This window comes from Daphnia pulicaria, chromosome 12 (assembly GCF_021234035.1).
Source record: "Daphnia pulicaria isolate SC F1-1A chromosome 12, SC_F0-13Bv2, whole genome shotgun sequence".
Lineage (NCBI taxonomy): Eukaryota > Metazoa > Arthropoda > Branchiopoda > Diplostraca > Daphniidae > Daphnia > Daphnia pulicaria.
Genome location: NC_060924.1, coordinates 2,691,661 through 2,718,922, shown reverse-complemented (window position 1 = coordinate 2,718,922; position 27,262 = coordinate 2,691,661). Strand labels below are relative to the sequence as shown.

Sequence of the window (27,262 nt, the reverse complement as noted above, 5' to 3'; positions counted from 1 at the left end):
GGGCAGCACCAAATCCGCCGTTGCGGATTTGGTGACCAAAGTAAATGGTAAGAATATTTTAAATGAATTGTTTTATAATACACGATTAAAAGAATTGAATTTCATTTTCAATAGCCCGAACGAGTGAAATAGTCAACATTGGCCGAATGCCAACCTCGTGTGACGATCTGCAGCGGACGGGACATAAACTGAGCGGATTCTTTTCCGTGAAAGGATAAAAAAAGATGGAAATGATTTACTGCAATTTTAATGCCAATCAAAATGGTACGATGTGTGCTATTTTTGCTTGTTATTGTTTGTCTAAATCTTTTGTTTACAGACAAACAAAAATGGATCGGATACGCCGACGTCAAATCGGCGCCCGTCCATTTCTACGTCCAGAGAAATTCTTCATTTTACAACGAATCAACTCCGATTCCGTTCGATGTGGCGGTGGTGAACGAAGGAAACGCCATGAATTTGACATCGGGGAAATTCACGGCACCGCGACCGGGAATTTATTTTTTCTCATTCGCGGGAGTGGCGCGTCTTAAAGATTCATCTGATGTTGAGTTTTATTCTCGTCTTTATTTGAACGGGAATCGAATCGGGGAGAGTCATGTTGACGAGAATAAGGGCCCCGTTGATCAATTCAGTCCGTTGACCCTCCAGTCGACGCTGAACTTGAAAAAAGGCGATCAACTCTGGGTGCAGATTTCTTTTTCTGGTTCATCCTCATATTTGTATGAAGCTAACATTTTCCGAATGTGGAATTGGGTCGGTAACCTAAATTTCAACAATAACCACTACACCCATTTCACGGGTATCATGTTGGAGGAGGAAATTGCGGCGTCCCTTTGAGGTTCAATTTCATCGGCGACATGAAACATTTTCGACTATTTTGTTTAATGTCTTTTTATTTAATGTTTCATGTCGACACGCAATTTTGGGGAAGGAAATTTTAAGGGGGAAGGGGAAATAATTCATTCGACTCTAATTCATTTAGGGGTAGGAATTTATGTACCAAAGTTAAACTGTGGATGCAATCACACTTACTGAATACACAACGCAAGTTTCAAAATTCTATCTGAAAAACTCTAGACGCGACCAGCAAAAAACCAATTTTGATTGCCAAATTTTTTAAAAGCGGGAGGCCTTGGAATGGGAGAAATTCATTCGCCTCTGATTCGTTGACGGTTTAGAATTTTAAAATAATTTTTTTACTGATGAATTCACATTTCAGTTGTGCACTAAAATCAAGGGCAGGGGACGTGAAAAACTCATTTTGATTGCCAGATATTATAAAATAGGTGAAGATAATTGAATCGACTCCAATTCGTTTAGGAATGGGAATTTCTTAACGAAAATTAAACTGTGGATGCAACTATACATTTTCAATGCACACGGAAATTTTCAATTTTCTATCTGTAAAAATGTGGACGCGACAAGAAGAAAACCAATCTTGTTTGCCAGATCTACAAAATGCAAGTGGACTATAGAAATGGGAGAAAATTCATTCGCCCCTAATTCGTTTACGGATCGGAATTTTTCGAAACCAACCTCAAAATTAAATAAAGCTAAACCGCACGTATAGCTGAACACAAATTCGCCGGACGTGAATACTTAAAAAATTTAAAAATTTCTCAATTTGTTTTCTTGTCGCAGCTCAAATTTAAATAAAATCATCACGAGAACGAAACTCTTTTAGTGTCGTTGTTCTGAGATTATCAGTGGCAATTACTGCCTTTACTTCAATACAAATAATGTTTTCTCAATTTAGGTCTTATTTCTTGTAGGAGTTAGTCCGTAATTGAATTCCTTATAATTAAGCGATAATTAAGTGTATGTCCGTCGCTGATATGACTCAAATGTGGAACGAGTCGACTGAATGGCTACGTGCGTCATACAAACATATATCCTTATGATATATATACATATATCCTTAATGAATTAATTTTGATAACAGGTTTAATCCCTTGCTTCACCTTGAATACGTAAGCTCCATATTGCAGTAAGATAATTTGGCCTTCAAATACTGTTTTACAGCCTGTCTACCAAGAATTGACAGAGATGTATGAGACCACTGCTTATTACCCAATAGACCGAAAGTCAACTTGTTTGCGTTAGTCTAAATTTTGCAGGGTAAGATGAACAAACAAACTATGGTGGAGACAAATCTTTCGGTCCACATTTTATGATTTATTTCCGGGATTAACGCGTTTGATTAAAACCCATGTCACATTGGGAAAATCCACCGTTGTAAAAAAATTTTTAATTCCTGTTTTTTTCACAACAGAAAATTTCCACAAAGAAATTGCGTCGCACAATATAAAGATAGTGGAAGCCTATTTAACCATGTCCATTCGGAGACGACCTGGCATATTCTAGAATCACCGATCGACATTGTGATTCCAATTAATTCTTATTGCAAGTCATTTCTTCATTTTTCTAGTCCTATAATGGCGCTTGACAACAGACTAGTCAATTTACTAGTCGTTGCCGTTCTAATTTTCCTGATTGTCCCATCGCATCAGCAAGGTAAAAAAATCAGATCATTTTTGCTGTTTACAATTTCAATTAATTTCTTTTATGCCATTGTTATATAGAATCGCCAACATGCGGGCAAACGAGTTCAATGACGTCTAGGGTCGTGGGAGGTAGCGTGACGCAGGCCAACCAATTTCCCTGGATGGCCTACCTCCAAATTAAATTCTGGAGTGGAGATACAGCCACTTGCGGAGGCACACTTATTAATCAAGATTGGATCCTGACGGCAGCCCACTGCCTTTATGGAGGTGTTGAGGTTCGAGTAACTCTGGGCGCCCATGACACCAGCAACAGCCTTTCATCCGTTTCGTTCACCTTGCTTCCGCAATCGTTCAAAAGTCATCCGAATTTTGTTTATGGCAAAGTCGAGGACGATATCGCCCTTATCCAGCTTCCTTACAGCATCTCTCTCTCCGGTTAGTAGCTCCCTTAAAAATTATTGGCTATAAAACTGGTTTAATTAACAAAAATTACTAATTTAAATTGCAGATAAAGTTCAACCAGCATGTCTTCCTTTTGCTAGTGATTCTGATCAAGTGAACGATCCTGTCGTCGTCACCGGATGGGGCAATTTCTCCAGTGTTGGTAAAATTCTATACAATTATTTATCTATTCGCTGTGTTTTTAATTTATTTAAATAATAACTTAATTTTTCTTAAAAGTGGACAGCGGGTTGAGCTCTGTTTTACGCCAAATAAATACGAATGTCATTTCTTCTTCGGGAACCAACGGCGTGTGCCAACAGACGGCTGCTGAAGGTTCATTCTCCGGCGATAAAGTCATTTGCAGTGACGGTTCTCAATTTCGCCGCTACTGCTACGTAATTCTATTGGATTAAATGATAACAAATTTACATTTATGAATAACATTTTTTAAAATTTTTCGTTGCTTTAATAGGGTGATGATGGAGGTCCTATGAATTTCTTCAACAAGGAATGGAATAGGTGGTTCGTTATCGGTGTTGCCGGAAGAGGCGACGCTTCCGTCAACTGTCAGAATAATAGGCCCAACGTATTCAGTCGTGTCAGGGGCTATCTAGATTGGATCGGAGGTATTACCGGTTTAAAGCCCATCACGACGACAACAACAACGACAACGACGACTACAACGACTACAACCACAACAACGAAGCCTCCCACGACAACAGTTTCGTCTTATTTTGATTGCATGGGCAAAGCAGATGGCAACTACGCCAATCCGGCATCCAGCTGTTCCATTACCTTTTACATGTGCTCCAACGAATATGCCTATCTCTTTGTAAGTTAACTAGACTCATTATTTTGAAGGCCACTTAAATTTAAATGAATTAATTTTTTTTTAATCGTTCATTCAGGAATGCGCTCAAGCGGGAACATATTACCGAGCTGAAATCGGTAGATGCGACTGGCCCGAAAATGTCGCCGGTTGCAACAGCATTTAAAATAATGGTGGTTTTGATCCAATTAATTATTTCAATCCAATTAGATTTCCAATCTTCTATGACAGCACTCTTCATTATAACTAACATTTGAATAATTGATCTACTTCGTTTAAGAGAATAAACAAACTGGGAATCAGGAATTTTGGAAATCAACATCGGTTTTCCCTTGTTGCGTCTGCATTTTTACAGATAGAAACGTGAAAATTCGTTTGTGCATAATAAATGTTTAGATGCATCATGCATGTAGGCCTACAGTTTAATTTTCGTCAAGAAATTTCCACTCCTATAGATAAGAGTCGATCGAATGTTTCACCCTTCCCTATTTTTTCTCTCCTTCCATTCAGCGACCGTGAGAAGGAAATGATTAAAATTTCATAAAATCACATTTAAAAAGTGACAAATTTTCTAAAGATATAAAGAAAATGTGTACACGCATCTTTTTCGTGTCGATTTCAAGCGAAATTTTAAAATAAAAAAATCAAATCAATTTTTTTATCTGCTGGCAATCAAAATTAGTTTTTCACGTCCCGTGCCCTTATTTTTAAAGATAGGAAAGCGAATTTTTCTGCACGAGTGTACAACTGAAATGTTAATTCATCAGTAAAAAAATTATTTGAAAATTCCGATCCGTAAACGAATTAGGGGCGAAACGAATTTTCTCCCATTTCAAGGCCTTCTGTTTTTGTCAATGTGGCAATCAAAATTGGTTTTTTAATTATAACATCTAGAGTTTTGCATGTACAAATTTGAAACTTTGTGTGTGTATTCAGTAAAACTAATTACATCCAAAGTTCAATTTAGATAAAGAAATGTCCATTCCTTAATGAATTAGAGTCGAATGCATTATCTACCCTTTCCCCTTAAAATTCCCTTCCCCAAAATGTTCGTGTCGTCGATGATTTTGCGAATTTTGGATGTTGAACCGCAAACCTCAAAGTGACGCCGCAATTTCCTCCTCCAACATGAAACCCGTGAAATGGGTGTAGTGGTGACTGCTGAAGTCAGCCAAATACGAGTCTAAATCAGAATAAAAAATCTGCACCCAGAGTTGATCGCCTTTTTCCAAGTTCAGCGTCGACTGGAGGGTCAATGGACTAAATTGATCAATGCGGCCGTTATTCGGTGAAACACGACTCGCCCCGATCCAATTCCCGTTCAAATAAATATAAGTCCAAAAATCAGCAGAAATTGAAGATCCAAGATGCGCCACTCCCGTGAACGAGAAAAAATAAATTCCTGGTCGCGGTGCCGTGAATTTCCCCGATGTCAAATTCATGGCATTTCCCTCGTTCACCCGCGCCAAATCGAACGGAATCGGAGTATTAGTTGTGTTAAATGAAGAATTTCTCTGGACGTAGAAAAAGACGGGCGCCGATTTGACGTCGGCGTATCCGATCCATTTCTCAAAACCTTTTCATTAATTAAAAAATAGATAATTGCAACTGAATAATTCGTCAGAATTTGTAACATTTACCTTCATCGCTAGGAAGTTTAGTGAAGTCGCAGTAAACGGATTCCATCATCGCCGATCCCATGACGGAATAAAATCCGTTTAGGGTGTGGCCAATGCTTTTGAGATCCTCGCACGAAGACGGCAGTCCGTTGATGGCAACAGCCGATTGATTATTGCTAATTGGAACAGAGTCGGTTGCTGCTGCTAATGTGCGTTCATTTTTCTCTCGTAAAAGGGAAGTTAAAAGCGAATCTTGTTGTTCAACTTTGGCCTCCAGTTGCGTCACTTTTGCCCGCAGTTCAATCGCTGTCGATTCCAAGTTCTTCAGTTGTTCATCTTTGGCCTCCAAACTTTTCACGACTTGTTTCATTTGAATCTATTGGCAATAAATGGAATAACATTATTACAAAACATCAAAAATAACAAATTGAATCGAACTATTAACACAGAAGCATCACGTGAAAATAAATTGTGATAAATAATTTCCTTCAGTTGTAGGAATTCTTCTTCCTCCAAGGAAAAGGCAGCGCCAGTCGAACTCGGCGTCCAGCAGATGAAAACCAACAGCAGAACAACTTGGGTGAGTGAAACTACAGAAAAATGCGCCATTCTTTTGTTATTCGGAATTATAAATGAGCAGTGTTCTGTCGGATAATTTCTTTCGAATAAAATTCCTTATTCGCGAATAAAGAATAACATTATTCGTATTCGTTATTCGTCGAATAAATGACAGTTATTCGTATTCGTTATTCTTTATCTTTTAGAAAAAAATTATTCGTTGTCCGCGAATAACATTTCGAATAAATAAATCGAATCACTTTCGAATCAATGTTGCATTTTGGGATACTGTTTAAGGCACATTTAGCGCCAGCGCCACCTGTGGTGAGACAGAGGAAGACAACTTTTAGGGGGTTGAAGCTCCACCCCCATTGCTAGGAAAAGGAATTGCCTAGAGGGTGGTGCTTCAACCACCGAAATTTGTGTTGTAGCAAATTCCTAAGTTACACTAAGTGGCGCTATGAGTCATCACAAATCGCTATGTTGGGCATTAACTGGAAACTGGGTTCTGCAAAAATTTAAATTCCAATTAAATCTTAAATGTGGTAGGAAGCCAAGACCGAAAAACTTTTATTTTGTTTTTTCATAAATCAATTTCGTTTACCCATTCTCTTAAAACCTTTTACTAATTGATTAAAATCCGAAATTTTCTTATCTTTTATTCGAAAATTTATTCGAAACTTTATTCTTATTCGTTATTCGTTATTCTATTCGAAAATTCGAATAAGACCCTTATTTTTATTCGTATTTGTTATTCGTCGAATAAATGAAAGTTATTCGTGATTCGACTACGCTCAAATCACGAAAAACCTTATTCGACAGAACACTGTAAATGAGACTGTGTTTTCCAACTGGACGTGCGTTTCAATTTATACAACCACTGATCAGTGGACCTATTTTTGTTGCGTCCAACTTAAAGATTAGTGATAAATTGAGAACAACAGGTCTTTGTGTTTATATAATCCATGTCGTCAACAAAAAAGAATTCGATTAAATGTCAGTCAAATGTCATGCTGTCATGGTTGTTGTTGCGTCCAACTTAAAGGTTAAATGATAAATTGAGAGGGTGTTTGTGTCTGTAAATAAGAAGATAAGCGATTAGAACTTTTAAATGTCAGACTGAGGTGCAATCTTCCCTTTATTGAACAAGGCGGAACAAGGGGATTAACCTGCGGACTGGTCAAACAGGGAAAGAAACAGAAAAAGAGAAAAACAAATGGATATCAATTATTGACTCGAATGAACTGCAATTAGTTTAAGGTTTTTTTAAAGAAAAATGATAGCTATTCGTTTTAATAAAAATTTTGGGTAATTGCAGCTTGATTTGAGAGAAAATAAACAAATTGTATTATCGAAAAACAACTGCAATCCGATCAGCAGCTGATAGATACCCGTTAACAGTAGAGGTAGAAGTAAAATTAAATGAGATTGATTGAATAAGGCCAAAAGTTAATAATTTGTGCTGGAAAGAGTATTGCGCAAACTATAACATCAAAATAATTCAAGGTCGTCATCACAGGGAACTGAACCACTTTACTGGCTGTTGGCCTCGCACGAGTCGACTGCGGAATTTCCAAAAGTCCTAGCATAAAAACAACAAAATTATTTAGTTTTTTTCACTAACAGTAATTTTTACTTTAAAAAGTAGAACCTGAAAATTTAGTTCAAGTCCGCGACGTTTCGCCACCTCCACAACCTCTTTGGCGATATTCTCCTGCGACGTGCCTCGAATTTCGATGAATTTCATTTCAGCGCAGCTTTATAGAGAAAAGAGGTATACTATCTTAGAATAAATCCCATCGAGTTCTAAATGCAATTCACTACGTGGTACCTGTAATGAGTAGAAATAGCTTTGTGGAAGCCTCGAGTCCGATTAGGACCCGAACCGTGGATAAAAATGGGGTGAAAGAAAACCGTATCCCCTAAATCCAGACAAGCAACTCTATTTATGGCACTATGGTGACAAAAATAAAACACTATATTCAACAACCTTTTTTCATCGACAATTCGACAATCGGGTGGTCGTCGTAACCCCGTACGCCGTGGTACATCTTGTTTACTCCGTTCTATTTCAGACATGCGATTAGCATAATATGCAAATATACTTATCTGTTCAAACAAAACTCGCCTCCCATTGAGGATAGTCGTGCTGAAGCAATTCCCCTGTATGAGATCCAGGAAGGACAATCAAACATCCGTTCTCGGGTGTGATGTCTTCCATAGCCGTCCAAGAACAAACGATTCTATTAGCCGGGCGGAAAGGGAAATAATGAAGATCCTGTAAGCAAAAGGGAATTGAATTCTGGAATTGAATTAAATTCTCATAGAATGAGAAGCTGAATCACACAATTGTTTTTCATTGACATATTCTGCTTTGCAACAGTGGTATCTTTAATCATTAGCTTATCATAAGCTATTAATCAGTACGATGGCTACTGCACTTCGAAATCTTAATGAAGAAGAAGAAAATGTCGTCGAAGCTCTCGAACAAACTGTTTTTTCAGCAATCAGTAAACTTGAAGTAAGAACGTTGAAACAACAGACACTCAATTTATAAATGCAAACTCATTGTTTAGTAAACAACATAATTAATTTCAATTTTCAACACTTTCAGGGCAATGGAATTAGTGGTGCAGGGGGAGCATCACAGAAATATTTGGAGAGTTTCGTACTGGAAAAACTCAATTGTGCCTAACTCTTGCAGTCCCCTGTCAAGTAATAGATATTTCAGGAGTTCACCAATTCAAATTCTAATAAGTTTTTATCCATTTTAACTTTTTAGTTGCCCATTGACAGTGGAGGAGCTGAAGGAAAGTGCTTGTACATCGACACTGAAGGAACCTTTCGTCCGGAGCGTTTGTTGGCTGTAGCTGAACGATATGGTTTATCTGGCTCAGATGTTTTGGATAATGTAGCTTGCGCCAGAGCTTTCAATACTGATCACCAGTCACAGCTTCTGATCCAAGCCTCTGCCATGATGGCCGATTCCCGTTACGCTCTTCTCATTGTCGATTCCGCCACAGCTCTTTACAGGTAATCCTCAAAAGGATCTTTCTTTCTTCAAAGACATGTATGGCATGCAAACATTCTTTTGTCTTCCTAGGACCGACTACTCGGGAAGAGGAGAACTTTCCGCGCGCCAAATGCATCTCGCTCGTTTTTTGCGCATGCTCCTTCGACTTGCAGATGAAGTACGTGTATACTAGACGTCGTAAATAACCATTCAAATTTTCTTAAATCACATTTGTTATTTTATGTGTTTTTAAAGTTTGGCGTGGCAGTGGTTATAACTAATCAAGTAGTTGCTCAAGTCGATGGTGCTGCAATGTTCGCTGCTGACCCAAAGAAACCCAGGTGAAAAAGTACTTAGAATGTACTTAAGTAATAATATGAGAAAACTCAAGTAATACTGAAGGATTTTGGGACAAGTATTATGACAATAATATTTTGAAAATACTACAGAATTACTAGAGCAGAAGATTATTTGTTTTAATGAAGCAAACAGTACTGAAGCAGTAAATTTCAAGTGAAATCCTAGTAAACTTATAATGAAATGCAGTAAATGTAAAATATTATAACAGTAATTCCGCAGTAATAGTGTGAGAATACCGTAAATATATAGTGCGTTTAGCACAATAATACTGCAATATAAAGCTAATAAAATATCAGTAAATATGTAATTTTACAATAGTAACACTCTGGTAAATTTGTAGTATAAATGCAGTAGAAGAAAGCTTGGTACAATATATATATAGCTCAGTTAATTGTATTTTACTCATTAAATACAACAAACAGCACGTTGACGGAAGAGTCATAGTGAAGTAGTGAAAAGGAAAAATACAATGTCGTCTACTTAGCACGGGAATTATTGAATTTGCGAGAGATTGCATTTTTTACCATTTTTTCATTTACTAAAGACCCATCCAGGTTAACCAATCCGCAATCTAGAACTCTATCTGCAAGGAAAAGAACATCGATTTTTAAAATATACAAAAAAAAGGATGTTAGCTAAGTGCTAAAATATCCCAATAACTGCCAGTCACCAATTATATGTTGAAGCTCATGTTTGTTCATGGCAAGTCTTTTGCTTCCCACGCCGCTACCTCCCATATCGGTCATTTTATGGGTCGCTAGGTACTGATCCGTGTACAACTTGTCCATTAAGTGCGAAACAAAGTGTGTGACGGGACCCTTTATCAGCCTACGCATTACAGTTTCAGGTATCGGAAAACTTTTCTGCAAAAATAACGGCATTTAGAATGAGTATCATATTGGTGCATTAGAGAGGTCTTTAAACTTACGTGATCGTAAAGTTGGCCATCACTTTCATCCTCGATCGTGGATAACGTATCTCCCAATGAGTCACTGCCAATCTTATCTGACATTTCTGAGTTTGGCATCTGAGCACAGTTTCCCCCAACAAATTTCGGATGGCCCGTCAAATTGCCTGATGTGCTTGACTGGTTGGCATAATTTAAAAAGTTGCCGCTGTTAGACGTACTAGGTGGAGCTAGTTGCTGGCTAGGTGTAGATATTAGTTGCTGGCTACTGAACTTCAATAACAACTCCCTCACGTCAGTCAAAACAGTCGTCTGCATTGAGAATGTCTTATTGAGATCTGAAAAGTTTGGAATATTACATAGTGAACGTTTACAGATGATAGTGTTTAATATGTGCATACCTTTTTGAAATTTGATTTCCAACTTGAGTTCGCCAATAATAGCATCTTTTTCTTGACAGCAACTGCTGCCACAATCAGCTCTTTTTAAACTGTTGTCTTTCCGTCCCACTGAAACAGGGCTTTGCTTGCCCAAAGGAGTGTTGGTGCATTCAACCTAAGTATAATAATGTTCTTATGTTTTGTAACTTGCCTTTTTTAAAATGTAATTTAGTTACCAGTATTTTTGCCAAGGTTGAATCCAACATGTCCTTCCCTTGCGGTGAACTATGCCCTTTTTCGCCATTTTCAGTTGTTGCATCATCAAAGGAGTCATTTAATTGGTCCTAAGTAAATGAATATTATTAACATAGGTAAATTTTAAACAGTATAGAATGTAACTTAATTACAAGAGATAGTATGCGATCAGAAGCTGTCTTGTGGGCTATGCTCATAATTTCCTTCTGTTGTTTACTACTTGGCTTAGCTTTTTTACTTGTTGTCAAATCCTCATAAACATTAATTTGTGTTGCTTCAAGATTAAGTCTGGATGGCGCCTGTCTCTTGCGCACAGCGCTGCGTTGGTTAATTGGGAGTACATTTTGATTCTTGTCTGTCGTAACCAGCTCCCTAGGATCATCCTCTTCGTCCATGTCACCGTTATCTTTGGCATCTTTGTCATCGTCGCTTTCTCCACATTGTCCCTCAACGTTAGCATCTTCACAATTGGTTGCCTCATCCTTTTCTATCTTTGTATTTGTTGACACTCTCTGGTAATCATCTTCCGTGTGCAACTTTACAATTGCATCAAGGGACATTTTCTTTGTGTTGAATAATTGAGAAATACTTTCCAAGTATTCTTTACTGTCTGTAAGAGAAAAAAGTTTAGCACAAAACGTTTAGCACGGCTTTTGAAAAATTATGGAATACCGTTGCTTAGAAGAACTCTGATTTTCATTTCTCCCGGTGGAATATTGCCTTTACCACGTTTAGCCACCCCCTTCCAATTTATCTTTAAATCAGAATCTTCAAAAGAAATGTATGTTTCGTTTTCGTAAGGATCACAAAACATTTCCTTTTGGCCCACCAGCAAGATATCTGTTTTTTGTCCCTTGTACAAAAACAAGATAAATTTCTTTATTTCACCAAACTGTGGCATAATTTATCCTGAATTTCGCCGAAACGCTTTTTTAATCACAAAATACACGTAAGATGGAAAAATTGCACGTTGTTTCACTATTAAGGGGCGTTTATTTGAGACTTCCTTTCGTGGAAGGAAGCTTACAGTGGTGGCGCTGCGGTGACATTATCAAATGTTTCGGCCAAAAATTTCAATTTTCAGCTTCGTTTGATTAAAAAAAAAATTTTTTATAGTATCGTTAGAAATTTCAGCATTTACATGGAAACACCAGAATTTATTGCTTATCTTAGGTTATACGCATGTGATATATGGCATCAGAGCCATGAGCATGTTTTGTGTATTCGGTTTTCTATCGTCTGCTCTTTTAAACTCGTGGCGTGAAAATTTATTATAACTCGAACGAATAACATAATTAAAGTGAACGATTTGTGTCGTGAAAAATGAATAAAAATCAACCTCGAGGGCCGTATCGTCTTTGGCGAAAAAGATCTGTCGACGGAGTAGTGAGGGATGTTCCAAGATCGACGGCTTTCAACTGGAAACTTAAAGGAATGCACCGTAAGCTTGCATATTACTAGCTAAATGTTATAACTGAAATAAAAAATTTCATTTGTCAATGTTACAGAACACAATGAAAATACGGAAGACGAAACTCAGTTTGGGGGTGGTGAAGAGCTTGTAGGCCTAAATTCTTCTTCTAACGAACATTTTTCTGCTGAAGTATAACTTTAATGCACCACAGTGCAATCAGTACGTTTCGGCAAATTTGCTTAATTATTTCTTTCGTAATTTGTAACTTAGAATCCCCCGAGATCGGCAGAAAGAGAAGAGTATGAAAATGTTACGAGCGAAGACGTAGGGGACGAGGAACCGGTGTCAGAGGAACCTCTATTTTCCGATACCAATCTTTCAAAAGGCCAGTTGCTTTCATTAATTATGGCATTTTTCCTCAGACACAATTTAACTAAGTCTTCTCTGTCCGATTTATTGCAACTCCTAAGCCTTCTTGTGCCATCCGTTCTCTCTAAAAGCCGGTACTTATTTGAAAAAATTTTTGATATCAAATCAAGTGCTGCAACTCTACATTACTACTGCGAGCACTGCTCCAGTTATCTGGGAGAGAGTGAGGGTACATTAACTTGTAAAACCTGTAATTTGTCAATGTCAACTAAAGAACTTGCGAAAAAAAATTGCTATTTTTTGGTGGGCTCGTTGGAAGAACAATTTCGAAAAATTTTCGATTCGCATGACGTTGGCGACAAAATATCCGCACGCAAGCTGGATGGCCTTTTTTCTGATGGGAAAATGTTAGGCGAAATATATACGGGAGACTTATATAGAGAAGAAAAACTAAAACAATTTTTATTGGAAGACGGGAATTTTTCAGTGACAGTTAACACCGACGGCGTGAAAATTTTCCATTCTTCCAAATTCTCTGTATGGCCTTTATTACTGTCTATTAATGAACTAAACTATAATGAAAAGGCAAAACATATCGTTATTTGCTGCCTGTGGTTTGGCAATGAAAAGCCGAACGTCGATACATTTCTTGAGCCCTTCATAATTCAAGCTCGACGACTTTCTAAGAAAGGCTTTCAATGGAAAGATTCTTCTGGCAGAAATCACATTTCAAAAGTAGCCTTCCCTTTGCTGGTTGCCGATGCTCCGGCTAGAGCCATGTTAACCAATTTCATGCAGTACAATGGCTCTTATGGTTGCGGATTTTGTGAGCATGAGGGCAAACGTGTTGCTAAGGGCGACGGCACTGTTCAAGTGTATCCCCTTGTCCATCCTTTACCCCCAAACAGAAGTCACGAAAAATCCTACGAACAAGCCCAAACTGCAACCCTTTCACTCACCCAACATGTAGGTGGGGTGAAAGGGATGTCGTTATTGTATCTGCTTCCCTTTTTTGATGTCATAAAAGGTGTAGTACCAGATTATATGCATTGCATTCTGCTTGGAATAGTCAAGCAATTTTTGAATCTTTGGTTAACTAGTACCAACGAACCCTTTCACATCAAAAATGGCAAGCTCATAGACGAAATAATCTTAACTGCTTGCCCTCCTGATGAAATTCGCCGAGTTTTGCGATCTCTTGATCACCGGCTCATCTGGAAAGCGAGTGAGTTTCGAGTTTGGCTTTTATTTTACAGCCCAGTTGTACTGAGACACTTGTTGCCTCACAAGTATTATAAACATTGGCTTATTCTGGTTAAAGGGATGCACATGTTGTTAAAGAAAAATATTTCTCGTGAAGACGTTGAAGTAGTTCGTAAACTTTTCTTTAAATTTGTTTCTCAAGTTGAGTTGCTGTATGGGGAAGAGCAAGTTAGTTATAACGTTCACCTGTTACAACATGTTGTAGATTCTGTGACTTATTGGGGGTGCCCATGGGCTTATTCGGCATTCATGTACGAAGATATAGGCGGGACACTTAAATATGCTTGTCACGGGACAACACAGATAGGAAAACAAATTTTCTCTTCCGTTTTGAAGAAGGCAAACGCTCGCGACTACGCTAAACTTCATATTCCGTTTGCGGAAGACTTGGTTAAAGAAATGTATCATAGATTAGACGCTCCCTTGTCAGGAAATCGTACAGTCCGAGGGCTGGGTAAAAGTCTACAAAATTTTCTACAACCAGAAGACGTCAATTCAATTCAAAACAGATTAGGAAAACAAATGATTTGCACGGCATGCTTGAGTTATGAAAGGCTTGCGGCCAACGGTGAAATCTTCTCTTGTATGTCCTATTCCTCGCGTTTCAAACGTAACAACTCTGTTATTAATTGTCTTGATGGAAAGACTTACAATATTCTAAAAATTTTCAAAATTTGTCTTGACTGCACTTGTGCAACTGATGAACGTACTTGCTGGGTATCCAACCGCTCTAATTCTCTTGAAAGTTTCTATGTCTTTATTGGAGAAAACATTCCTTTTAAGAGACACTTTCCTATACTTGATGAACACACTTTGAACGATTTGGGCTCTGTAGTATCAAAAATCAATCGTAACGGCTCTCGTTCCCTAACAAATGCAATAATCCCACAGGATGTCATTTCCAAATCTTGTCTTCTTCTTTGTGAAAATGAAATGTATTGTATGAAAAACGACATTAGGTTTGAAAAAGATTAATGGATGTGTTGCATCGAAATAAACTTTTCATTTTTGTATATATATACAGGTTTGTCATTCTTTTTTGCCTAGTAAATTTGGTATATATGGAATATATGAACAGTTATTCATAAGTAGGCGGCCTATCAAAACAGTGAAACGCCATATCAGTGTGAGTTAGTAGAAGTACAGTGGCCACTAGGTAAAACTCAGTGTGCCTCGTGTCTCTCAGTAAAAATAGAGTGGTATTTGTGGCTACTGCAGTGAAACAGCAGTTATGCGCCAGTAAAAGTACAGTGACCGCTACTGAAAACAAAGTAAGCCTGTAGGAAAATAGTGGCTACCAGTGATATAGCAGTGTGTCTTTAGTAATATTGACATTGAAACAAAAAAAAAAATACGCCCACTTGGTGATACTTCTACTTTACTGGGTCCACTACAATAAAATGATAGTTTACTTAAATAAACTATCATTTTATTACAGTGCAAGGCAGTACTTTTTTACCTGGGAACCCATCGGTGGAAACATCATGGCTCACGCGTCTACTACTCGGTAAGTTTTCACTTGTTGTTATTTACATCCCTTTGCCCTGGCAGTAACAACTTTCCTTCCTACGTAGACTTTACTTGCGCAAAGGTCGTGGAGAAACCCGAATTTGCAAAATCTACGACTCCCCCTGCTTGCCAGAGTCTGAAGCCATGTTCGCAATTTTGCCCGATGGCATTGGCGACAGCAAAGAGTAAACTGCCACAGAAGGGACCGTCCTCCGCTACAGGTTATTACCCCCTTTCTTGTAAACCCTTTTATGAATTCTCCGTTTTTAGTTGTTTAATAAGTTTCGATTCACCACCGCCCCAGAAATATCAATTTGTCTTTGTTTATAAGTAGGTGGGAAATCGAAAAAACGTCAGTGTACATGGTTTACCTGTAACTTTAAAATATCTTACGCAATCTACCCTATTCGCATTCTGTTCAACATTGTTCTGAGATTATCAGTGGCAATTACTGCTTGAATTTGAATACAAATATTTTTTTTCTCAATTTAGGACTTATTTCTTATGGGAATTAGCCCGTAACAGATTTAAAACGGCAATCGGTCGTATTTGAACGAATTAAATTTTATAGTAGACGCGCAGATAATATTCAAACTCGACTGTTTCTTAAACTAGCATATTGGGGTCAGTCTGTTTTAGAAAATCAATGGCAAGACTTGCTGACTTTTCACTTGTAACCTCGACATGACATTCAAGTGTGACTTGTGCAGTTTTGACGAAATATTTCCAACGCTGGCGAGTGGCGACGGAAGATAAAATTCATATCAAACCACAGTATCAAAGTCTCGTGAGTATCATTTTCGAACATGTACTTATGTTTGGATTTTCCCAGCATTTTAAAATATTTAAAAGAAATAGAATAAAATAAAACTTCCACTTTAAATTGGCCATTTCTAACCGACCGAGGAAAAGAGTGGAGAATGCTGTGGGCCGTTTGTTTAAAATAGGCCGGCGAATTGTGCGACAAGATCAAACTGCTATCGAAAATACAGCGCAGGGCGGTTGGTGAGTATCGGATCAAAGAACGTTCTGTACAAAATTGATTTAAATTTAAAATGTGTGAGCGCTTGAGATTAATCTAAAGTTACTGTATGTAATATTTTTATACATTTTATATTTGTATATTTTATTGGTGTTGGTATATTATCTTGTTTGAAAGAATCGAGAATATGTTTGTATACTAGGAGTATGTTCTGTTTATAAAACATTGGCGGGAATATTGGATGACATTTCTGATTTATCAAAGTCTACACGACGCTCGACTTCGAAATCGGGAACCCGACACACTTGCTTACGCAATGTCGTAAATCTGGAAAAACCCATTCCAATGAATCTGCCTAATTTTGCTGTATAAATACGCAGTTATTCGTGAATTCCCGCTCAGTTTGAAACGTACGTCAAAGTGCCATACAACGAAATTTAACCTGTTCCCCAGCCTCATCTATAAATTAATTCTTTTCAAGTTTCTTTTTCATTCTTGGATGGAAATGGCTACGAAATCGATTGTAAGGTACATTTTCACCATTTTATTTGTTTCGGTCATTTGCTGCAAATGCCAATCAAACAAAAACCCAAAAACAAACAACCCCGGCGGTTCTTCTTCTTGGGCGAAACTGCAAATCTCAGCGGACACGTTAAGTTCCATGAATTACGGCAACTTTCTCATTGAAATTTACGAACACGCCAATAATCACAAGCAAACGACAACAGCCAGCCAGAAAAAATATTTCTACGCTCCCATTGCGCTGCTGGACCACAAAAGTGCCGTTAGTATTTACAACAATGGCACGAAACAATTAGAGATGAGATTTCGTGTAGAAATGTGGAACGACAAAGTCCAAAATGAAGTTGTGAAACATTTAAATGACATTGTCGGTCATGAAATCAAATCAAACAGAGTGACAGTCATTCCCTTGGAGAAGGTCATTCTCGCCAGCAAAATACCCACAACAGATTATTCGCCATCGCCAGTGTGGACGAATTATGACAAGAGCAAAACCATCTGGTTTTATATGTCATGTAATGACCGGAAAATCTGCGACGAACTGGCCAATCAAATGCGATCGAATCCCAATCAATTTGACCATTTGAAACTTCTGTACAGTTTGTCATCGCAGACGTCACAAACAAAACAGACGACCATCCGCATCGATAGCCTCACTTCCGGTCAAATGGTCTCGACTCTTTTACAAAAATTTGAAAACAAAAACGAAATTTTTCTGACGGCCAACGACGAGAAGAAAATGTTGACGGAAACGGCCACCAACATTCGAATGGACACATTTGACGACTACGAGGTCGGGTCGCCTAATACGGAATCTCAAATTTCAGATATTTTAAAAGGTATGCTTGTCACGTCCAAGGCGACCATAACTAAACAAAGTGACAAAATGTGGGACTCTGTTTTCTGGAATGACGACAATTACCGGCCGGACAAGACGACGAAAACTTTAAATGAAATCATCAACAAAATGGACAAGGAAACCCAAAAGAAATTGGCGGATATGTTCCAAAAAGCGGAGAAACAGTCTGAAATAACAGAAAAATTAACTTCGAGTAATAAAGAGGAGGAAAGAAAAGGAGAGGAACAAGTTCGTCGTGAAAATCAATCGAAAGATGCAAATGAAAATGAAAGGAAAAGATCACAAGCAACGGACCAAGGTCAATCCAGCCGCAATAAAAGTAAAGATGACAAATCTTTAACTGTTAATGCTGATGGGGAAGCAAATGTGCAAGGGAAAGTGGCTTTGCCAATAAAGATTCCTTTATTGCCGAAGCTCGACCTCAGTGGTGGAGGTAAATTCGCAGTAGATTACAATAACACGCACAATACTGAACAAGAAAATGAGAAGAGTGGCAGGGCAAAAACTAATTCTGATGAATATGGCAGAAAGTTGGAGAATAAAGAAAAAATCCAACACAATTTTGACTTAAGCAGTTGGGATGACGTGGACCGAATCAGTTCAACAATTTCAGGGAAAATGGCAAAAGATTCCGATCGTTCCCGGCGTGTAGAAAAATCAAAAGAAGAAATGGCAAAATTATTACAAGAAAGTAAAAATCACGTCCAATGGGACGGAGAAAAATTCGTGCCCAAACCGATGCAATTGAGCCGAATCAATTTGGCCAAATTTCGTGATTCTCAATCGTTTCAGGACCGCAACGATCGTGTCCGTTACACGACCGCCGAACTGTCGGCGCCAATCAAGATTATGGAACACTCAGAATTGACCGTCACTGACGAATGGAACAATTTAAAGGACGAATTCAAAGGTTTGAAAAGAGAAAGACGAAACATTCGATTAAATTATTAACAAATAATTGTATTTGATTTATTTATGATTTGGCGACAACTGCATTTAAATCTTGTGCTGTACAGAGACTCAAAAGGAGTTGGTGAAAACGAGGGCTGATTTAACCAAAAACCTCGATGGTTTATCTTCCAAATTAAAGGGTATTGTACCTTTTTTTAAAATCATATAGATCTGAATCCAAAAACTTTTCTTAAAATAAATTTAGCGACCGAAAAAGAATTGGCAGAAATGAAAATAACGACCAGAAATTTATCAACTGAACTCAAAAGTAAATCTTACGAATATTGAACGAAATTGAGAAAAATTGAATTTAATTCTGTTTTCTTAGATTGTGTAGCGAATTTCGATCGATTAGGTCAAGAATTAAAAGTTTCTGAAACAAATTTGAAAAAAGATCTAAGAGGTAAAAAAATGTTTCTAAATTATTATTTGAAATTGATTTAATTTTAATAGGATGAAATGGTTATCAGCGACTTCAACTGATTTGGAAACTACAAAAACAAATTTGGCCTCAACGAGAACCGAATTGGGCAGCACCAAATCCGCCGTTGCTGATTTGGTGACCAAATTAAATGGTAAGAATATTAAATGAATTATTTCATAAGACGAAGAATTGAATTTCATTTTCAATAGCCCGAACGAGTGAATTAGTCGACATTGGTAAAATGCCAACCTCGTGTGCGGATCTGCAACGAATGGGACATAAACTGAGCGGATTCTTTTCTGTCAAAGGATCAAAGAAGATGGAAATGATTTACTGCAACTTTTTTGCAAATCAAAATGGTACAACGTGTGCTTGTTTGTGCTTGTTATTGTTTTATCCAATCATTTTTGTTTACAGACAAACAGAAATGGATCGGATACGCCGACGTCAAATCGGCGCCCGTCCATTTCTACGTCCAGAGAGATTCAACATTTAACACACGTAACACTCCGATTCCGTTCTCGAGGGCGTTGGTGAACGAGGGAAATGCCATGGATTTGGCATCGGGGAAATTCACGGCCCCGCGACCGGGAATTTATTTTTTCTCTTTCACGGGACAGGCGTATCTTAGATCTTCATCTACTTCTTCATCTTCTGTTGGATTTGCTTTTGAACTTTATTTGAACGGGAAGATAATCGGGTCGAGTTTTGTTCAAGAGGAGACGAAGCCTGTTGATAAATATAGTTCGTTCACCCTCCAGTCGACGCTGAACCTGAAAAAAGGCGATCAACTCTGGATGCAGTTTTGGTATTATGGGAGTTCAGACTCGTATTTGTTTGACAACGATAACCACCACACCCATTTCACGGGTTTCATGTTGGAGGAGGAAATTGGGGCGTCACTTTGAAGTTCAACATCATCGGCGACACGAAATATTTTCGACCCAGACATTTTTGTTTCATGTCGACACGCGGGGGCGGAGGGTATTTTAAGGGAGAGGGGAAAAAAATTCGTTCGACTCTAATTCATTTAGGAATAGGAATTTCTTTGCCAAAATTGAACTGTAGATGTAATTCCACTTATTACATACACAAAATGAATTTTCAATTTTCTATCTACAAAACTCTAGACGCGACCATCAAAAAACCAATTTTGATGCCAGATTTACAAAAAACGGGAGGCCTTGAAATGGGAGAAAATTCATTTGGCCGTAATTCGTTTACGGTTTGGAATTTTCAGAAAATTCTTTTACAGATGAATTAACATTTCAGTTATGCACTCGTCAACAAAAAATCACTGGTCTACTTCTAAAATCAAGGGCACGGGACGTGAAAAACTCTTTTTGATTGCCAAATATAAAAATTTATTTTATTTTTTATTTTAAAATTTCTCACGGAATTAACACGAAAACGATGCAACTACACATCTCGTTTATCTTTAATAAAGTTTTTACTATTTCAATTTGATTAACATAAATTTTAATTATTTCCTTCTCACGGTCGCAGGATGAGAAAAATAAGGGAAGGGGAAAAAATTCGTTCGACTCTTATTCGTTAAGGGATGGGAATTTCTTAACGAAAATTAAACTGTGGATGCAACTAAACATCTGTCGAACTCGACGTCCAACAGATGAAAACCAACAGTAAAACAACTTGGGTGAGTGAGGCTACATAAAAATGCGCCATTCTTTAGTTGTTTGGAAAATAGACTGTGTTTTCCAACTGGACGTGCGTTTCAATTTATACAGTTCGACCAGTGGACCTGTTGTTGTTGCGTCCAACTTAAAGGTTACACTTGATAAATTGAGAGGGTCTTTGTGTCTGTAAATAAGAAGATAAGTTTTCGATTAGAATTTTTAAATGTCAGACTTTTAATGTCATGATATTATTTTTTTGGCGTGGCTATGTACAATCTTCCCATTATTGAACAAAGGATTTAACCTGTGGACTGGTCAAACAGGGAAAGAAACAAAAAAGTAAAAAAACCAATAGATATAAATTATTGACTCGAATGAACTGCAATTAGTTTAGGAGTTTTAAAAGAAAAATGATAGCTATTCGTTTTAATAAAAATTTCGGGTAATTGCAGCTTGATTTGAGAGAAAATAAAAAAATTGTATTATCGAAAAACAACTGCAATCCGATCAGCAGCTGATAGATACCCGTTAACAGTAGAGGTAGAAGTAAAATTAAATGAGATTGATTGAATAAGGCCAAAAGTTAATAATTTGTGCTGAAAAGAGTATTGCGCAAACTATAATATCAAAATGATTCAAGGTCGTCATCACAGGGAACTGAACCACTTTACTGGCTGTTGGCCTCGCACAAGTCGACTGCGGAATTTCCAAAAGTCCTATCATAAAAACCACAAAATTATTTAGTTTTTTTCACTAACAGTAATTTTTAGTTTAAAAAGTAGAACCTGAAAATTTAGTTCAAGTCCGCGACGTTTCGCCACCTCCACAACCTCTTTGGCGATATTCTCCTGCGACGTGCCTCGAATGTCGATGAATTTCATTTCAGCGCAGCTTTATAGAGAAAAGAGGTATACTATCTTAGAATAAATCCCATCGAGTTCTAAATGCAATTCACTACGTGGTACCTGTAGTGAGTGGAAATAGCTTTGCGGAAGCCTTGAGTCTGATTAGGACCTGAACCGTGGATAAAAATGGGGTGAAAGAAAACCGTATCCCCTAAATCCAGACAAGCAACTCTATTTATGGCACTATGGTGACAAAAATAAAACACTATATTCAACAACCTTTTTTCATCGACAATTCGACAATCGGGTGGTCGTCGTAACCCCGTACGCCGTGGTACATCTTGTTTACTCCGTTCTATTTCAGACATGCGATTAGCATAATATGCAAATATACTTATCTGTTCAAACAAAACTCGCCTCCCATTGAGGATAGTCGTGCTGAAGCAATTCCCCTGTATGAGATCCAGGAAGGACAATCAAACATCCGTTCTCGGGTGTGATGTCTTCCATAGCCGTCCAAGAACAAACGATTCTATTAGCCGGGCGGAAAGGGAAATAATGAAGATCCTGTAGGCAAAAGGGAAGAGAAGAAAAAGGATAATTTAACTCCACTCAGAAATAATTCCAGTTTAATGGCGTTTATACCTGGTGTAAGGGATGACGGGAAGTAAGGCTTCCAGAATCAGGTGGTTTATTGATAAGCTGCCAGAAAATCATATGGCTCAAAAGTCTTAAAGGACTAACAGTGATGGATTTTAAGGATTTAAATTTACCATTGTATGGATAGCCATAATGTTGGGCCCAGTAAAACATTCAACATAATCCAGGATCTAGAGCAAGAAAAATAATCTCACATACTGATATGATAAAAAGAATAAAACATTTAGATATTTACAGTTGGGTGTCTGCAGTATTCAAACAGAACATCGTCATACACAAAATCCTGGACTTTGTAGAAGAGATTTTCTCCAACAGCACCTTTTTTCATCAAGGAGACGTCCTTCATCATGGTTAGTGAACCCCATGGTACTTTTTTATCGCACAAGTCCACAAATCTTTGCCTATAAAAGTGACATTAAATCAAATAAAAGCAACAGACGATACAATCAAAAGAGAAAACTAACTTGCAGTTATCCAGAAATTTTGCATCAACTAATTCCTTGACAACAAGAAAACCTTAATGGATTTCAAAATTAATAAAAGATATTATTACGAAAAAAAGATCATTTCTTAGTCACCATTTTTCTCATAGAATTCTCTTTGTTCAAGGGTCAGCTTTGAATTATCAAGGGTGTAGTTGAAAACTGGTTTCTAAATACAACTTAATGATTACAATGCATTGCACTATTGCAGCAGCTATATATTTTGTTTACCATTGGTTCCATTGTGGATATATAGTGCATACGGTTTAGTAATAAGCTACAATAGCGAGTATAAAGTAATCCACCGTATTATAACATAAAACTGGATCTAAAACTTGTAATTAAACTACGTTCTGAATTCTCGCACGTACGCAAAATATTGCTCGAGGCTTTTGTAAATGTAAACAAACAGACTGACAGATAAAGGGCGACACGGCGACACCTGTTGAGATTTCTTTTAATCGGTTTAGACTTTTCAAACAAATTTGTTATGTCAATAAATAAAAAGTTTGCGATGACTGAAGAATTAAGAATGACCAAATTATTGTCCGGTCAATATGAATGCGTGTTGCGTCTCACAATTGGCGTTTAAAACTTTTCGCTTCACTAACTGAGTGACATTGAAATTACACAATAAATATTTATACAGAATAATAATGAATGTATAGAATATAATCAGAGTATGAAATGTTATTGCTTATTCAAATTTGTAATTAGCGGAAATGCGGAATTACTGAAATTCAAACGAATTGCGCGCGAGTTGTAAAAACCAATGTTTATAAATCTGGCAATGTTGCAAACGAAAAAAGGGAAAAATGGCGGATGCTTTGTTTTGTTTTTGCGGAAAGCCTTACGATAACACTCAATTTATGATACAATGTGATTGTTGTAAGGAATGGTTTCATGGAAGGTAGAAATTTACATTTTTTTCTCGATTTATTAAACCCTAATATGCCCATATTTAAAAAAGACTTATCTACTTTCAACAAACATTGCATTGGTGGTCTGTTTACAAACATAGTGAAATATTTATGTCTTGTTTGTCTTTATTTATCTTCATAACATATCATCCTTTTTATTATTTCACACTTACAGTTGTATCAATGTAAAAGAATACCAATCCCATGACATTGATAAATTCTTTTGCTCCAAATGTGAACCTGTCAGCGGCCCCACAGTTTGTGAGTATTGGAAGCTACATTTTTAAAACATCAGGCAACTTGCAATAACAATTATTTATAGGCAAACCAATACTTAACTGGCACAGACATAACTACAGTGATCCTGATGCCAGCCAAAAAGCAACACAAGCCGGAACACAGGTTTTCATCAAAGACTTAAAATCCCGCTCATTTCTCAAGTACTTCTATGATAAAAAACATTTCTTTGTATGGTAGTTTTATAATTTTTTGTTCTTAGTGCAGAGGAAGTTATTCTCCGTTTAAGGGGACAGCAACTCACTCTACCCTACCTCAACAGCAGTGGTTTTACTAAGCCTATATTTGTGGAGCATAAGGATGGTTTAGATCTCAATGTTCCACAAGATAACTTTACTGTTGAAGATGTTGAAAATTATGTTGGTAATAGCTCATTAAATTAAACATTAGTTTCTTTTTAATACTAATTAAATGTGTATGGTGCTGTAGGTTCAGATAGAATAATTGATGTGATTGATGTCAAAAAGCAATCGGACTTGCGCATGGCCCTTAAAGATTTTGTAGAGTACTATTCAAATCCTTTAAGATCACAAGTCCTAAATGTGATAAGCCTTGAGTTTTCTGGATCAAAGTGAGTTTATAATACTTTAAAAAAATTAAACAGCCGACCAATATTTAATTAACATTTTCATTTCAAGTTTGAGTGCCTTGGTGGAGCCTCCCTATATTGCTCGTAAATTATGTTGGGCCAACAATGTTTGGCCACGAGATTATCCTCTTGAACGTCCAGAGGTGCAGAAGTACTGCCTCATGGGAGTACAAGATTCCTATACCGATTTCCACATTGATTTTGGAGGGTCGTCTGTGTGGTATCACGTCTTTAAGGTAAACTATTTTTCCGACAGTTTACATAGTTATTTTGTTATGATAAAAAATGTGTAATTGACCATAATTTTTCAGGGAGAAAAGATATTCTACTTGGTTGCACCCACTCCAGAAAACTTGGATCTCTACTTACAATGGATGTTGAAACCAAATCACCACGAAGTATTTTTCGGCGATATGGTACGTCGTTATAGTTTCTTGCTTTACTATTGGTGATGTAATTCGTACATTTATGGTTTAGGTTGATGCCTGTTATCGATTGGTGGTGCAACAAGGGCACACCTTGTTTATACCAACGGGATGGATTCATGCCGTACTGACACCAAAAGATTCTTTGGTTTTTGGCGGCAATTTCTTGCATAATTTAAATATGGAGCTACAGTTGAAGTCAATAACATTTTTAAATAAATTTTTTTTTAGCTATACTGATGAGACTTTCTGTAAAACTACAGGATTTACAACATCGAAGTTGCTTCAAAGGCCCCAATCAGATTTCGCTTTCCTTCGTTTCAAACACTGCACTGGTTTGCAGCGGAAAGGATAGTAGAAGATTTGAGAGATATGAACAGCAAAGGTTCTCGTTGTCAGGAGCAGTTTATTCGAGGGATCAGAGCGCTGGCCGCCGCACTGAAAAGCTGGACGATAGAAAAAGATGTAAGTGTTAAGAAAGTATAAAGAAATACGACCAGAATTCTTAATGTTTTGTTTGCTCTTTCTACAGAACGGCAAAGGAAGGAGCGAACCGATCCCCGAACGTATCTTAGTACCTAAACTACTAAAAGAATTAAGTCGGGAGCTTCGTCATGTCGAGAAGAACTCTAATTTGTCCATCCCTCAGTCTCCAGTGGCACCATCTCTGCCGATAGCCAAAATTGAAAAAACTTCTCCGAAAAGAGTCCGTCGTAAACCGCAGTCACGTGCTGACTTTGTAGACATCAACGAAGCGCTCAGCAACTTTGCAGCAGAAGAAGTAACATAAGTTAAAACTCTCGATCAAGTTTTATCCTAATGTCTTTTTTTCCTTGTACTAGGATCGACTGTCTTCAAAAGTTAGTAAGATGGAAGAAGTCCGAGCCGTCCCTTTCCTACCTCCCACTCTCCGTGTGTCTTCTCAACCTTATTCAATTATCCCGCCTCGTCCAAATGCTGTTCCGCTCAAGCTGCTTTTGCCAAAAAAGGGAAGTGATGAAGATGAAGAACGTCCATTAATGATTGATGAACATAAACCAAAGAAACCGGCCAAGATTGGCCAAAATAATCAACGGGGACCGATTAAACTACGTTTGTCTGGTAATTTTTGCAATTAACTAAAGTTTGATTATAATTATAGTTGACGAATTTTTGGGTAGTTGGCGGGAAAACAGAATATCAGTTTTCTGAAACGACCGAAGTCGGTGCCCACATGGACATAGAAACGGGAGAAAGCAAATTAGCTGGGGCCAACAAGAGTGGAATCGAAGAGCTCCTTCGTGCAAGTAACATGGCTGTTCCAGGAGCATTGGAAGAACTTGCGTATGTTTCTGAATTAATTTTTTTAATTACCTTCTTATTGAATGAATTTATGTTTTATTTTGTAGGGATCCTGGCAGAGCATCGCCTTCCACCAGAGAAGCCATCGTTGGCATGTTAACCATGAGCCGAGGATTTAGTTCTCCAACATCAGATCAGGTAACATCATTTGTTCATTGTCATAGTGATGGGGTTTGTAATGTTATACTTTGCCCCAACAGAACGGATCGCTATCCATCAGTTCATTGGATAAGTCAAACCCGCCACCAGTTCCGGCTGTTTCTCAACGCCAACGCAAAGGAAGGAGGAGATTAAATTCGTCGTTGACGGATGATTACGGAGATGTGGTTTCCAAAGTTCACCAGGATGAAGAATACAGTAACTAAGCAAAATCCTACCAACAAATCCCATCCGACTAATTATTTAAAAAATGTTCATTTTTCAGTTTACCCTTCGCTGGATGCGTCTGACGACGAGGGATATGACAAAGAAAGTGCAAAGAAGAAAGCTGGTCGAGTGGGAAGGACAAGGTTGGACTCGGGTGACGAATCGTGGAATCCACGAGCTCGCGTCGGTCCTGTGGTGCCTAAAAAGGATCGACCCACTCGTGATGGCGCCAAGAGACCAGCTGTTGAACGCGTTTTGGAAGCCGCTGCTCAACGCCGAGCCCTCGAACCGGTATACTACATTAGCACAATAATGTAAAAGCAGATTTTGATGAAAGATTATCTTTCTATAGACTCCCAAAAGAGCCTATATTCGTCGAAGCAAATCACGATCAAGTATAAGTGATAGTCCTCAAACCGAAGCTGGAGCTTCTGGCCCTGTGGTAGTTCCAGTTTCTGTTGCAGCTCCTGCAACTCCTGCAGTTTCTCCTCCAGCCCTCAGCAAAGCGGAGAGTAAAGGTAATGAATGGAACAAA

The 27,262-nt window shown here is 37.8% G+C and overlaps 7 protein-coding genes, 2 long non-coding RNA genes and 1 pseudogene across 10 annotated transcripts in view; 6 read left to right on the top strand and 4 right to left on the bottom strand.

Annotated features, from left to right (window-relative positions):
- The window catches only part of LOC124316136 (sporulation-specific protein 15-like), a 610,960-nt gene that overhangs the window by 2,793 nt on the left and 580,905 nt on the right, over positions 1 to 27,262 (top strand). The window contains exons 7-10 of the mRNA XM_046781891.1: positions 18,807 to 18,881; positions 18,947 to 19,009; positions 19,070 to 19,144; positions 19,212 to 19,316. Of these exons, the coding sequence (XP_046637847.1) occupies positions 18,807 to 18,881; positions 18,947 to 19,009; positions 19,070 to 19,144; positions 19,212 to 19,316 (318 nt within the window). The remainder of the gene's footprint in view (positions 1 to 18,806; positions 18,882 to 18,946; positions 19,010 to 19,069; positions 19,145 to 19,211; positions 19,317 to 27,262) is intronic.
- The window catches only part of LOC124316145, a 411,551-nt gene that overhangs the window by 218,735 nt on the left and 165,554 nt on the right, over positions 1 to 27,262 (bottom strand). The gene's annotated exons all lie outside the window — the stretch shown is intronic.
- On the top strand, positions 2,347 to 4,183 carry LOC124316366 (chymotrypsin BI-like). Of its 2 annotated transcripts, none has more exons than XM_046782272.1 (6): positions 2,347 to 2,517; positions 2,586 to 2,942; positions 3,016 to 3,111; positions 3,189 to 3,346; positions 3,424 to 3,783; positions 3,860 to 4,183. In XM_046782272.1, exons 1-6 carry the CDS (start codon positions 2,439 to 2,441, stop codon positions 3,944 to 3,946), a joined length of 1,137 nt encoding a protein of 378 aa, XP_046638228.1. In that variant the 5' UTR covers positions 2,347 to 2,438; the 3' UTR covers positions 3,947 to 4,183. The 2 variants fall into 2 exon arrangements, with proteins under 2 accessions (XP_046638228.1, XP_046638229.1); XM_046782273.1 differs by having other exon boundaries at positions 2,347 to 2,518; positions 2,593 to 2,942.
- LOC124316440 lies at positions 4,851 to 20,978 on the bottom strand (annotated as a pseudogene).
- Positions 9,715 to 10,927, bottom strand: LOC124316497. The gene is made up of 5 exons (XM_046782483.1): positions 10,854 to 10,927; positions 10,639 to 10,792; positions 10,259 to 10,575; positions 10,001 to 10,193; positions 9,715 to 9,913 (listed from the first exon to the last, which is right to left on the bottom strand). The coding sequence occupies exons 1-5, from the start codon at positions 10,881 to 10,883 to the stop codon at positions 9,807 to 9,809; spliced, it is 801 nt and encodes a 266-aa protein (XP_046638439.1). The 5' UTR covers positions 10,884 to 10,927; the 3' UTR covers positions 9,715 to 9,806.
- LOC124316689 lies at positions 10,501 to 11,424 on the top strand. Its single transcript, XR_006911954.1, has 3 exons — positions 10,501 to 10,796; positions 10,870 to 10,988; positions 11,154 to 11,424. It is a non-coding gene; the product is annotated as an uncharacterized LOC124316689 (long non-coding RNA).
- Positions 15,383 to 15,914, top strand: LOC124316629. The gene is made up of 2 exons (XR_006911873.1): positions 15,383 to 15,425; positions 15,493 to 15,914. It is a non-coding gene; the product is annotated as an uncharacterized LOC124316629 (long non-coding RNA).
- The window catches only part of LOC124316142, a 23,260-nt gene continuing 12,698 nt past the window's right edge, over positions 16,701 to 27,262 (top strand). Inside the window, exon 1 of the mRNA XM_046781901.1 lies at positions 16,701 to 18,700. Coding sequence (XP_046637857.1) covers positions 16,909 to 18,700 — 1,792 coding nt within the window. The 5' untranslated portion in view covers positions 16,701 to 16,908. The remainder of the gene's footprint in view (positions 18,701 to 27,262) is intronic.
- LOC124316451 (phytanoyl-CoA dioxygenase, peroxisomal-like) lies at positions 21,256 to 23,208 on the bottom strand. Its single transcript, XM_046782414.1, has 11 exons — positions 23,021 to 23,208; positions 22,886 to 22,958; positions 22,772 to 22,823; positions 22,543 to 22,708; positions 22,421 to 22,477; positions 22,293 to 22,349; positions 22,065 to 22,214; positions 21,927 to 22,002; positions 21,768 to 21,858; positions 21,588 to 21,693; positions 21,256 to 21,518 (listed from the first exon to the last, which is right to left on the bottom strand). Exons 1-11 carry the CDS (start codon positions 23,048 to 23,050, stop codon positions 21,450 to 21,452), a joined length of 927 nt encoding a protein of 308 aa, XP_046638370.1. The 5' UTR covers positions 23,051 to 23,208; the 3' UTR covers positions 21,256 to 21,449.
- LOC124316149 (lysine-specific demethylase 7B-like) overlaps positions 23,598 to 27,262 on the top strand; it is a 4,376-nt gene continuing 711 nt past the window's right edge. The window contains exons 1-16 of the mRNA XM_046781912.1: positions 23,598 to 23,699; positions 23,885 to 23,970; positions 24,032 to 24,149; positions 24,209 to 24,369; positions 24,436 to 24,577; positions 24,645 to 24,831; positions 24,907 to 25,011; positions 25,073 to 25,218; positions 25,284 to 25,485; positions 25,553 to 25,801; positions 25,863 to 26,121; positions 26,181 to 26,343; positions 26,409 to 26,499; positions 26,562 to 26,718; positions 26,786 to 27,018; positions 27,080 to 27,245. Of these exons, the coding sequence (XP_046637868.1) occupies positions 23,605 to 23,699; positions 23,885 to 23,970; positions 24,032 to 24,149; positions 24,209 to 24,369; positions 24,436 to 24,577; positions 24,645 to 24,831; positions 24,907 to 25,011; positions 25,073 to 25,218; positions 25,284 to 25,485; positions 25,553 to 25,801; positions 25,863 to 26,121; positions 26,181 to 26,343; positions 26,409 to 26,499; positions 26,562 to 26,718; positions 26,786 to 27,018; positions 27,080 to 27,245 (2,560 nt within the window). The 5' untranslated portion in view covers positions 23,598 to 23,604. The remainder of the gene's footprint in view (positions 23,700 to 23,884; positions 23,971 to 24,031; positions 24,150 to 24,208; positions 24,370 to 24,435; positions 24,578 to 24,644; positions 24,832 to 24,906; positions 25,012 to 25,072; positions 25,219 to 25,283; positions 25,486 to 25,552; positions 25,802 to 25,862; positions 26,122 to 26,180; positions 26,344 to 26,408; positions 26,500 to 26,561; positions 26,719 to 26,785; positions 27,019 to 27,079; positions 27,246 to 27,262) is intronic.